Source organism: Oncorhynchus gorbuscha, linkage group LG22, assembly GCF_021184085.1.
Source record: "Oncorhynchus gorbuscha isolate QuinsamMale2020 ecotype Even-year linkage group LG22, OgorEven_v1.0, whole genome shotgun sequence".
Lineage (NCBI taxonomy): Eukaryota > Metazoa > Chordata > Actinopteri > Salmoniformes > Salmonidae > Oncorhynchus > Oncorhynchus gorbuscha.
Window position 1 is genome coordinate 13223520 of NC_060194.1, and position 13194 is coordinate 13236713.

The following is a 13194-nucleotide window of genomic DNA, read 5'->3' on the forward strand; positions in this document are numbered from 1 at the left end:
AAAAGTTTGGACACGCCTACTTATGTAAGTCGCTCTGGATAAGAGCGTCTGCTAAATGACTTAAATGTAAATGTAAAAGGATTCATTCTTTTTTTTCAACTATTTTCTACATCAAAACTATGAAATAACATGTATATATATTTTTTTGTGGGGGGGGGGGACTTATATTTCCCTCACTAACTTTAAACATCAGCTATGTGAGCAGCTAATCGATCGCTGCAGCTGTACATAGCACATCCAATCTACCTACCTCATCCCCATATTGTTTTTATTTAATTTTCTGCTCTTTTGCACACCAGTATTTCTACTTGCACGTCATCATCTGCTCATTTATCACTCCAGTGTTAATTTGCTAAATTTAATTACTTCGCTGCTATGGCCTATTTATTGCCTTACCACCTCACACCATTTGCACACACTGTATATAGACTTTCTTTTTTTCTATTGTGTTATTGACTATACGCTTGTTTATTCCATGTGTAACTCTGTGTTGTTGTTTGTGTCGCACTGCTTTGCTTTCTTGGCCATGTCGTAGTTCGAAATGAGAACTTGTTCTCAACTAGCCTACCTGGTTAAATAAAGGTGATATATATATATATATATATATATATATTATTTTAAACAGGTTAGTCAAGGTAATTTCTACATGTTGGTAGGGGTGAAGATAATAAACAGCGAGTAGCAGCAGTGTACAAAGCGGGGGTGTCAATGCAAATAGTCCGTGTAGCCATTTAATTAAGGGTTCAGCAGTCTTGTGGCTTGTGGGTAGAAGCTATTAAGGAGCCTTTTGGACCTAGACTCGGCGCTCTGGTACCGCTTGTTCTCTCTGCTACCACACGGCAGTCTATGACTTGGGTGACTGGAATCTTTGAGATTTTTTTGGGCCTTCCTCTGACACTGCCTAGTACATAGGTCCTGGATGGCAGGAAGCTTGGCCCTGGTGATGTACTTGGCCGTACGCATTACCCTCTAGTGCAACCGGTCAGGATGCTCTCAATGGTGCAACTGTAGAACTTTTTGAGCATCTGGGGACCCATGCCAAATCTTTTCAGTCTCTTGAGGGGGAATAGATGTTGTCGTGCCTTCTGTACAACTTTCTTGGTGTGTTTGGACCATGATAGTTTGTTGGTGATGTGGACACCAAGGAACTTGAAACTCTAGACACGCTCCATTATAGTCCTATCGATGTGAATGGGGGAGTGTTCGGCCTTCCTTTTCCTGTGGTCCACGGTCATCTCCTTTTGTTTTGCTTACGTTGTTGTCCCGGCACACACCGCCAGGTCTCTGACCACCTCCATATGGGCTGTCTCATCGTTATCGGTGATCAAGTCTACCACTGTTGTCGTCAGCAAGGCATCTTCTCCATTGTTTTTGATGATAGGCCACTCTGGTAGGCCTAAGTTATGATCAAATAGCCTACTTGACCACTGTTAAAACTGTAACTTAAAGCAGGTACAGCCTCTGTGTTCACAGTAAACGTGCGCCAGAGGTTTTACCAAATTTTAGCAATGTCCAAGTTTGTGCTCTGTGGTGCCCCCCAAAAAATGAGGGAACATTGGTCATAACTATTATAGAACATGATCTTTTAAATCCACTCCTCAGCTACTCTTAGTTCATCCCACCCTTCTCTGTAAACCGCCCTCTTGTGATTTCAATGTGGCATTTTTCTTTCAACTGTGCTGAGATGTTTCACATAAATTCAAATATTTGTTTGGGTGTCTTGCAGCCAATTTACAGTTTACATATTATTTGTAATTATGTTCCGGCTCCATGACCATCCACTCAAGAAAAAATTGTCACGTGTCTAAATCAAGTTGATGATCGCCCGGTTATACGGTTTGGAGAAGATACCTGCTTAGATGTTGGCAACATTCATCTGTGTAAACTTGTATCTACATACCTGTCAGGTTTAATGTTGCTCTCTTCCTTGCATAGCTATCAAGTGTGTCAGAAGATGAGTTCTCAACAATATCCACGGCCGGGAATACCTCCTGGTATGGGACAAAACCAGACTCCTGGAGGAAACACTGCATTGCTGTCTGGTAGTCAACCAAACACGGCAGGTAACATTATGGAGCCTGCTAACCCACAGCAGAACTAATTTTGCATCACAGCTTTCACGTCTATTTGCACTAGCCAGTCAGTGTATGAAATCATTGGTAAGTGGTGTTAACTACTTAAGTAAAAATACTTAAAAGTATTTTATCCAGGCTTTATCTCATCTGGCCGTGATTGGGAGCCCCATTGGGCGGCGCACAATTGGCCCAGTGGGGCAGGGGCAGGCAGTCATTGTAAATAAGAATTGGTTCTTAACTGACTTGCCTAATTAAATACAGGTAAAAAGAAAAGAAAGAAAGAAAAGTATATATATACATACACACACATACTACCATTCAAAAGTTTTGATGTCCTTGTTTAAAAAAAAAAAAAACATATTTTGTCCATTAAAATAACAGAAAATTTATCAGATTACAGTGTAGACATTGTTAATTTTTAAATGACTATTGTAGCTGGAAAAGGCACATTTTTTAAAATGGAATATCTACATAGGCGTACAGAGGCCCATGTATCAGCAACCATCACTCGTGTGTTCCAATGACATGTTGTGTTAGCTAATCTAAGTTTATTGTTTTAAAATTATAAACTTGGATTAGCTAACACAACATGCCATTTGAACACACTAGTGATGGCTGCTGATAATGGGCCTATGTAGATATTCCATTAAATCAGCCGTTTCCAGCTACAATAGTCATTTACATCGTCAACAATGTCTACACACTAATTTGATGTTATTTTAATGGACAAAAAATGTGCTTTTCTTTCAAAAACAAGAACATTTCTAAATGATCCCAAACTTTTGAACAGTAGTGTATATATTACTAAAGTTGTTTTGGGGGGTATATGTACTTTTCTTTAGTATTTATCTTTTTAGATAACTTTTACTTCACTACATTCCTAAATAAAATAATGTACTTTTTTCTCCATGCATTTTCCCTGACACCCAAAAGTACTAGTTACTTATTGAATGGTTAGCCGGACTGGAAAATGGTCTAATTTACAGACTAATCAAGAGAACATCCCTACTGCCTCTGATCTGGTGGACTCACTAAACACATACTCTGTTTGTAAATTTTGTCTGAGTGTTGGGAGTGTGGCCCTGGCTATCCGTAAATAAACAAAAACAAGAAAATGGTGCCTTCTAGTTTGTTTAATGTAAGGAATTTGAAATTATTTTTAACTTTTGATACTTAAGTATATTTAAAACAAAATACTTTTAGACTTTTACTCAAATAGTATTTCACAAGGTGTCTCACTTTTACTTGAGTCATTTTCTATTAAGTTATCTTTACTCTTTACTCAAAAATGACAATTGGGTACTTTTCCCACCACTGCAAGTCTTCTTCATAAAAATAAGTACTCCAACTCTTTGTACCACAGGAGGAGCAGACGATAGGAACCGTGACCCTCACCCAGACCACGGTCCTCGTGACCACCCCAACAGTGGTGGTGGAGCATTGACCTTCAGGGACGACAAGCAGGAGACAGTGGTGGTCCGGCCTTACCCACAAGCTCAGGTCCATGGACCCCCCCAGTGTCACCCCACTCCAGCAGGTCACCTGTCACTCCAGCAGGGCATGCCTGTCACAGTGTCAGCCCCTCCTCCACACATCCCCCAGGCCCTGCCTCTGGCATTCACTGAAGGACCCATGAAGGTATGGATGAGGGAGCTTTGTCTGCTGCATTAGCCCTCTCTCCCGCTTTCTTGAGCTGACTCGTCTACTTTATCTCGTCCTTTCTCATCTCTCCAGCCAGCTCTGAAGTCGCCCATGGCCGGTCGAGTGATCGCCCCAGCACCAGCCAACACCCAGGGCCACATCACCCTGCCACCTAAGGTGCCAAGCCACGTCACTGCGACCATGGAGAGCACCGTGCCTCAGACCGCTGGCATCCCTGTAGCAACTATCAGTGGCCAACAGGTAAGGATTGGTGTTTGTAGTTGTAATATACCCCAGCAATAATATACCCTATTGAGGTCTACCCAATGTGATGACATGATGAAAAATGTGGTTCCAAATCTATAATGCTTTGTGTCCATGGGCGTGGCGTTTCCAGGGCAACCCCAGTAACCTGCACCATCACCTGATGACGACCAATGTGCAGATCATTCGCAGCCATGCACCGCCCCTGCAGCTCGGCTCCCCTGGAGCCCCCCAGCACACCTTCACCTCCCATCTACCCAGAGGTCAGTCAGTCCCCGAGACAGGATAGTAGCATAGCTAACATAAACTCTTATCATTCTGAAAATAGTCAAGGTGCTTACCTTGACCCCAAAATAATTCACCATAGTGGTTTGTTCATATTTTAACCCACTGTAGGTCCTCAGCAGAATCATCCTAAGAACAGACATGGATATCTGTTGTTCATGTGTGTTTCCAGGAGCTGCTGCAGCTGCTGTGATGTCCAGTTCCAAAGGACCCACAGTACTGAGACCTGCCACAGGTGGTGGCACTGGCCCCCCTACTGTCCAGCACATCATCCACCAGCCCATCCAGTCCCGCCCTGTAGTCACAACGTCCACAGCTGTGATGCCCACGGTGGTTGCCCCATTAACGGCCACCAGGCCTCAGTCCCCAGTGGTTAGCTCAGCCACGCACTCCGCAGAGATGGTTCATGGGTAAGGAAAATAAACACAGTATGACATTCTGAATGCATTAACCATTCTTTACAGTATTTTGTAAATGTATCTAGATAGTTAATTTTACTATTCCAGTTATTGCAAGTGTATGTAAAACCAATGTTGACTGTCCCTTTGTTCTCTTCCCTCAGGCGTCCAGGACTAAATATCCACCCGCCTTCAGCCACTCTGAGCATTCAGCGTCAACCCCCATCTCGGGACAACCCCACACGCATCACCCTGCCCTCCCACCCTGCCATTGGGGGGCAGAAACCCCAGCTGCCCCACACCATGGCACAGAAGCCCATATTCAGCAATGTGACTCCTGTCGCTGCTGCAACTGTTGCCCCCATATTAGCCACCAATACTGCTCCATCGCCTAGCACTACAGGTGATGCTGCTGTTGTGATATAACATCTACTCATTCAAGGGTTTTTATTTTTACTATTTTCTACATTGTAGAATAATCGTGAAGATATCAAAACTATGAAATATCACATATGGAATCATCTAGTAACCAAAAAAGTGTTAAACAAATCAAAATGTATTTTATATTTGAGATTCTTCAAAGTAGCCACACAAATAACCTTGATGACAGCTTTGCACACTCTTGGCATTCTCTCAACCAGCTTCATCAAGTCACCTGGAATGCATTTCAATTAACAGGTGTGCCTTATCGAAAGTAAATTTGTGGAATTTCTTTCCTTAATGCATTTGAGGCAATCAGTTGTATTGTGACAAGGTAGGGGGTATACAGAAGATAGCCCCATTTAGTAAAAGACCAAGTGCATATTATCGCAAGAACAGCTCAAATAAGCAAAGAGAAACGACAGTCCATCATTACTTTAAAACACGAAGTTCAGTCAATAGGGAACATGAAAAGGACTTTTAAGGTTTCTTCAAGTGCAGTTGCAAAAACCATCAGGCACTATGATGAAACTGGCTCTCAGAGGACTGCCACAGGAATGGAAGACCCAGAGTTGCCTCTGCTACAGAGTGTGCAAAGCTTTCATCAAGGCAAATGGTGACTATTTGTAGAATCTCAAATATATTTGGATTTGTTTAACACATTTTTGGTTACTACATGATTCCATATGTTATTTCATAGTTTTGATGTCTTCACTATTATTCTACAAAGTAGAAAATAGTAAAAAATAAAGAAAAACCCTTGAATGGGTAGGTGTTCAAAAACCTTTGACCTGTAGTGTAGGTCTAACTAATCTATTTCACTATCAAGACTGACTGTTTCCTTTTATTCTGCTTTAATGTTGTAATAACCACATTATCATACCTCGCCCAGGCTCCGGACCCCACCCCCAAATGACCAACAGTAACATTGTCACCATGACGATGACTTCTCATTCCTCTCACGCCACAGCAGTCACCACGTCCAACATCCCCGTGGGTAAGTTTCTAAATCATTAATATTGGAGTGCAAAGGCACCAAGCTACTCTCTGGAGTAACCTACTCCACAGTTCTTGGAATGTTCATTCATAGGAGTAGAGTAAGTCATTCATAGGAGTAGAGTGGCTATTAAAAACAGTGACACTTCCAGTTGTCAACGGTTGAATGCATTGCGCCAGATTCTGTAATGTTTTAGCTTGCTTTTAAGTTATAGAAGAAGTCTCTACGGGGTGATTGTATGTTGTAAAATGAACATTTCACCCAGCTGATTGTACACCATTCCACCTCCACCCTCTTCAGCTAAAGTGGTTCCCCAGCCGATAGCCCACACCTCGCCCAGGATCCAGCCGGAGTACCCTGGAGAGAGGGGAAACCTGATCCCCATCTCTGGTCACCGCTCCTCCCCCAACCCCATCACCATGGAGGCCCGCAATGACAACAGGTTAGTGACGAGGGCTGATTGATTCATTTTTATTTTGGGTTGATGATAATACATTCATCAATAAGATGATTACTTGATCCAGAGGATAGAGCATTAAAACACTTATTTCCAATGTGGTCCTCATTGGTCCTGGGCTACAATAGTGTAAAATGTCAGCGCCTCCTTATTTCTGATGTACTTGGAGTAAATTCCTGGTGGTTAGTTGAAAGTTTTTGATATGGTTGTTTTATTTCATTCATTTGATATGCACGTTCCCCCACAGGCAATCGGTGCCAGTGCAGTTCCAGTACTTCCTGCCTACCTACCCTTCTTCACCGTTCCCCCTGACACACACCTACACCCCCATCACCAGCTCTGTGTCCACCATCCGACAGTACCCAGGTACAATCCACCTCTCCTTCTTAACAACATGCTACATCTGGCTCTTTTGTGACTCTCAACCAGTCAAATAATACTCTTGTCATTTTCACAGAGCCAGATTGTTAACTTCTGAACACTCACTTTAATAAGGATTATTGATCATTTTGTTAATCAATTAAATTTTTAATTAGTTCTGACTTTCTAAGCCATGTTCAACATAATAATACACTAGTCTAATCTATATCTATAATACCAGATATATATCTCTCATCCTGTGTGTCAAATCCAAACCCAACCCGTCGACTCCACAGTAACCCCTCAGGCCCCCAGCGGCACGGCCATGCAGACCCAGACGAGTGTGGGGGTGGCGTCGGCTGTGCACCTCAACCCCATGCAGCTGATGACGGTGGACCGCATCGCTCAGATCAACACGCAGAACATCCAGCCCGCCGGCATGGCCACGCAGGGCATCCAGCCAACCACCATCAGCGCCCAGGGCTTGCATTCGGCCACCGGTCAGATCACCGCACAAAACATCCAACCGGCACCCATCAACCCACAACAACCAGCCAATGAGAACAAGACCTCTAGTGAGTTGGTGAACGAAGCAGTTTAAGTTTCGTTGAAAGTTTTTAAATGAGTTCGTGTCAGGTCTGAAATATATTATGAATATAATCATTCTACGCATTTTCTCCAGTCAAGTATTTTCACTTCTTTATTTATCTGTTTTGTTACTTTTCATTTTAATGTTATTTATTGGAGATTTGAATCACAGTAATAAAAAAAAATCCTAGCAGCTATTCTTTTCAGACAACTATTCTAACAACGTTGCTCTGTCTTCTCAGTTGTGTTAGCAGACGGCACCACTCTGGTAACCAACCCCATCGGCCAGACGTTCGGCGGCAGCCAGCCTCCCACCTCTGTGGGTCAGACACATCCTCAAAACACTGGGCCTGGTGCCCCCACCCTGGTGTCCTCTCCCCGACCTAGCATCCTACGTAAGAAGCCTGCCAACGAGGGGTGAGTTTAGAAAACCCCTCACGGTTTTCCTTTCCTTACTACAGCAGTCGTGGTCACCAACTCTTTTCATAAGTAGGGCTGTTACGGTGACCGTATTACCACCACACCGGCGGTCATGAGTCATGAAGGCAGTCAAATTCCACGTGACCCGTTTAGTCACGGCAATTAGGCTTCTCCAAGCTCTGATGCTGCTGATGGTCATTTGCATACTACCAAACTTGCTAACTGCCTGGTACTCAGCACTCTATTGTCCCTCTAATCACTCTGACGTCAATGCAAATGTATTAAAAAACCTAATCCAACACTTCATGAGAGCCCATGGGCTTATGTTGCACAACATTTCTATAGGCTATGCAATTGCGTGAGAAAACCGAGTGATGGCCTGAAAATTACTCCAGAAATAAGTCTCTCGCTGTTGCCGCCTGCTTACCGACCCCCCTCAGCTCCCAGTTGTGCCCTGGACACCATTTGTGAATTGTGAATTTGTGAATTGATTGCCCCCCATCTAGCTTCAGAGTTTGTTCTGCTAGGTGACCTAAACTGGGATATGCTTAACACCCCGGCAGTCCTACAATCTAAACTAGATGCCCTCAATCTCACACAAATCATCAAAGAACCCACCAGGTACAACCCTAACTCTGTAAGCAAGGGCACCCTCATAGACGTCATCCTGACCAACTGGCCCTCCAAATACACCTCCGCTGTCTTCAACCAGGATCTCAGCGACCACTGCCTCATTGCCTGTATCCGCTACGGTGCCGCAGTCAAACGACCACCCCTCATCACTGTCAAACGCTCCCTAAAACACTTCTGTGAGCAGGCCTTTCTAATCGACCTGGCCTGGGTATCCTGGAAGGACATTGACCTCATCCCGTCTGTTGAGGATGCCTGGTCATTCTTTAAGACTAACTTCCTCACCATTTTAGATAAGCATGCTCCGTTCAAAAAATGCAGAACTAAGAACAGATACAGCCCTTGGTTCACTCCAGATCTGACTGCCCTCGACCAGCACAAAAACATCCTGTGGCGGACTGCAATAGCATCGAACAGTCCCCGCGATATGCAACTGTTCAGGGAAGTCAGGAACCAATACACGCAGTCAGTCAGGAAAGCTAAGGCCAGCTTCTTCAGGCAGAAGTTTGCATCCTGTAGCTCCAACTCCAAAAAGTTCTGGAACACTGTGAAGTCCATGGAGAACAAGAGCACCTCCTCACAGCTGCCCACTGCACTGAGGCTAAGGAACACGGTCACCACCGACAAATCCATGATTATCGAAAACTTCAACAAGCATTTCTCAACGGCTGGCCATGCCTTCCGCCTGGCTACCCCTACCTCGGCCAACAGCTCCGGCCCCCCCGCAGCTCCTCGCCCAAGCCTCTCCAGGTTCTCCTTTACCCAAATCCAGATAGCAGATGTTCTGAAAGAGCTGCAAAACCTGGACCCGTATAAATCAGCTGGGCTTGACAATCTGGACCCTCTATTTCTGAAACTATCTGCCGTCATTGTCGCAACCCCTATTACCAGCCTGTTCAACCTCTCTTTCATATCGTCTGAGATCCCCAAGGATTGGAAAGCTGCTGCAGTCATCCCCCCCTCTTCAAAGGGGGAGACACCCTGGACCCAAACTGTTACAGACTTGCCCTGCCTATCTAAGGTCTTCGAAAGCCAAGTCAACAAACAGGTCACTGACCATCTCGAATCCCACCGTACCTTCTCCGCTATGCAATCTGGTTTCCGAGCCGGTCACGGGTGCACCTCAGCCACACTCAAGGTACTAAACGACATCATAACCGCCATCGATAAAAGACAGTACTGTGCAGCCGTCTTCATTGACCTTGCCAAGGCTTTCGACTCTGTCAATCACCATATTCTTATCGGCAGACTCAGTAGCCTCGGTTTTTCGGATGACTGCCTTGCCTGGTTCACCAATTACTTTGCAGACAGAGTTCAGTGTGTCAAATCGGAGGGCATGTTGTCCGGTCCTCTGGCAGTCTCTATGGGGGTGCCACAGGGTTCAATTCTCGAGCCGACTCTTTTCTCTGTGTATATCAATGATGTTGCTCTTGCTGCGGGCGATTCCCTGATCCACCTCTACGCAGACGACACCATTGTATACACTTTCGGCCCGTCATTGGACACTGTGCTATCTAACCTCCAATCGAGCTTCAATGCCATACAACACTCCTTCCGTGGCCTCCAACTGCTCTTAAACGCTAGTAAAACCAAATGCATGCTTTTCAACCGATCGCTGCCTGCACCCGCATGCCCGACTATCATCACCACACTGGATGGTTCCGACCTTGAATATGTACATGATCATCTGATCATTTATCACTCCAGTGTTAATCTGCAATATTGTAATTATTCGCCTACCTCCTCATGCCTTTTGCACACATTGTATATAGACTCCCCTTTTTTTCTCTGTGTTATTGACTTGTTAATTGTTTACTCCATGTGTAACTCTGTGTTGTCTGTTCACACTGCTATGCTTTATCTTGGCCAGGTCGCAGTTGCAAATGAGAACCTGTTCTCAACTAGCCTACCTGGTTAAATAAAGGTGAAATAAAAATAAATAAATATTAAAAAGAGGAGGATCCCACCAGCTTTCTATAGGCTAGGCCTACTATATTTATTTCTCAACTTTCCTAATATTAAGCACATTGCTTGTCTTTACAACAGGAGTATAGCCTACCTGGCTGGCATGAAAAAGAAACACAGGAAAAGCTTAATTCGCTATTTAAGTGCATAGATTACATTTTTTCCCGCTGCCCCTTTTTCGTTACAGGTGCATGATAATGCTCCATTCTAAGTCCAAACAAATTTCACACATGTATTTTATATGAAAAGATTAGATTAAATCAAGAATAGTCTGATGGGTGACAATATTAGCTTATCACTTGTGAATGATGACCAGCTTAATAAGTGTTTTTTTGTCTTTTACTTTTTTGAATCATAGTCACACACCTCATGTAGCCTAGCCCATAGGCCTATGTGTTTTAATAAGGTTTGTATCACAACTAAAGTGGCCAAATAACTAAGCACATTTCAAATTAAGCACATTAATCCGTTTAACAAGCTTAACTGGCATACATAAGCTGCACGTGAGTTTGGGGAAGAAAGTTTTCACCATAAAAATGCACCTTTTTATAATTAAAGCATTACATGCATAATTGCATTTGTGGTCAGTTTTGATAATGGTGTTTTCCCTAATGGAACATTAGCACTTAGCCTATTGCAGTGTGCACATTGTTGCGCTTATAATGTGAAGAAATAGTCTAATAGTTTATAAAAATGTTAAGTTAAATGTCTGCCTTATTGCGTAAAGTTTGTTTGATGCTAGTGGTTGTATTAATTTGGGATCTATCACATCCCACAACTCTCCCAAACTGTTTGGAATGTTTTTCTCTCACAGAATATAATAGGTCAACTTGTATGCTATGGGGGATAGTAGATTGACATAGGCTAGTGCTTATGCTGTTCGTTAGGCCTACTCATCTTGTTGGCTGACAAAAAGTAAATGTGGACAGTTCTTCCAAAATGCAGTTGCGTCCCCGATGTGTCTGTCTTCACTTGTAGCCTGTGAGAAAGACCAGATCAGGTGATGACAAGCCGTGTGAGTGAGTAGTGCTTCGGAGCAGACAGCGAGAGAAGGGCTGCAAAGGGCATGGATTTTTTTTTAGGATGCATTATGGCCACACAAAGGGGATGCCACCGGGAAATTCAAGGCATTGTCAAGGGCTTGTATAATTGTGAATGCGAGATTGACAAAGTGTGTACACCCTGGACAAATAACAAAGCAGAGCTCATGCCTTTTTCAAGCAGCTTTTTTCAAATCATCGTTAGTCGCATCTTGCTGCCTTACAATGTATTAAATCAAAACATGTAGCCCAGAGTTTGTAGAACAACTAAAGTTACACGAATAGCTCATTAAGCATTTGGAATACCTATTTCTTTGTTAACCAATCAACACAGAATAGTGCGCACTCCCTCGTCGTTTGGAGATTTGTTCAATATATTCTTCATACTATAAAATAATGCCACGGAATTCTAAGCAAATCTTGTCTGCTAAATTAACTAGTGTAGCCCACTGCCATATGGCATAACCAGATCAGGACCTAACATAAGGACAACTGAGTATGCGATTCTGTTCTTCTGAAAAAGGCTACATTTTCTTCAGATCATGTTTCTTTAGACCTGCCTAAAATAAATAACAGATTTATTGTGAAGGTGTAGGCTATATTAAATGGATTTATTACACCTTTTAAAATGTAGATGTTCCAAAGGTCTGCATCAGTGGCTTGTAGGCTATATGTGGAAGCCACAAGATGCTAAATGTGTTTATGTTAAATACCAGTCAATTACCTGTGAGACTGACAGTTATTTGCTTGACAATCACCGGCTGAAGATTTCGTGGCCACCACAGCCCTAGTCCTCAGCAGCTACCGTTTGAGTAGGCTTTTCTTCTATCCCAACACTAACCGGTGTCTGTTTTCCCTATAAAGGTCTGCAGTCAGGAAGAACCTGATCCCAGAGGCCAACAGCCCCAGGATAGACGGAGGAATCAGGCATGCATCAGGGTTTCCACGCCCAGCAGGGTAAGATGTAGCACTGCATATTGTTAGTAGGCCCTGATCAAAGACTATGCTGTGTAAACACGCTGGAATCCTCTGGTCAACTGCATACTCCTGTATTAATAATATCTTGTAGTTGAAAATGTACTTTCAAATGATTAGGTGGTTGATGATCTTTTCTCTGACCTCCCAGTGTGAAACACAAGCCTGATCTCCACGTGTCCCTGGCTCCCCCGGTGATGTCATCATCCATGGAGGCTCTGCCCAGCCATCAGACCAATGAACACCAGCAGCATCCCGGAGCCCCGCCCCACCAGCAACCCTCTCAGCCAATCCAGACGCTCCTCTCAGTGTCAGCACCCCCACACTCACAGCCTGGCCCCGCCCTGTCCGCCATCACTCCACCAATCTTGTCTATGGCCAACGTGGTTATTCCGCCTACCCAGTCAGCGGCCAGTAGCACGGCGGCATGTGGAATAAGCTCCACCCTCCCTGAGATCAAGATAAAGCAGGAGGTGGAGGTCATGGATACCTCCAAACCAGGTACATTTGAATTGAAAAATGTATTTGCCACCACCAAAACCAATAATGTTGTAAACTTTTTATTTTATTGGTGTCCTATTGCTGATCTATGATCAGTTTTCCTTTTAAATCAAGATAAATAAAGGGAGGGGGGCTGATCAGCATTCCTACTCTGATACACTTAGTGAATACGGGCCCT

At 43.8% G+C, this 13194-nt stretch overlaps 1 protein-coding gene across 3 annotated transcripts in view; it reads left to right on the plus strand.

Moving 5' to 3' along the window:
* The window catches only part of LOC124009334 (histone deacetylase complex subunit SAP130-like), a 24775-nt gene that overhangs the window by 3308 nt on the left and 8273 nt on the right, over nt 1-13194 (plus strand). For 2 of the 3 annotated variants that reach the window (XM_046321006.1, XM_046321009.1), the window contains exons 2-14: nt 1936-2063; nt 3439-3713; nt 3810-3977; nt 4099-4243; nt 4438-4675; nt 4828-5066; nt 5976-6080; nt 6381-6522; nt 6785-6903; nt 7194-7472; nt 7728-7902; nt 12405-12497; nt 12667-13016. In XM_046321006.1, coding sequence (XP_046176962.1) covers nt 1936-2063; nt 3439-3713; nt 3810-3977; nt 4099-4243; nt 4438-4675; nt 4828-5066; nt 5976-6080; nt 6381-6522; nt 6785-6903; nt 7194-7472; nt 7728-7902; nt 12405-12497; nt 12667-13016 — 2456 coding nt within the window. The remainder of the gene's footprint in view (nt 1-1935; nt 2064-3438; nt 3714-3809; nt 3978-4098; nt 4244-4437; nt 4676-4827; nt 5067-5975; nt 6081-6380; nt 6523-6784; nt 6904-7193; nt 7473-7727; nt 7903-12404; nt 12498-12666; nt 13017-13194) is intronic. The other variant, XM_046321007.1, reaches the window with a different exon arrangement.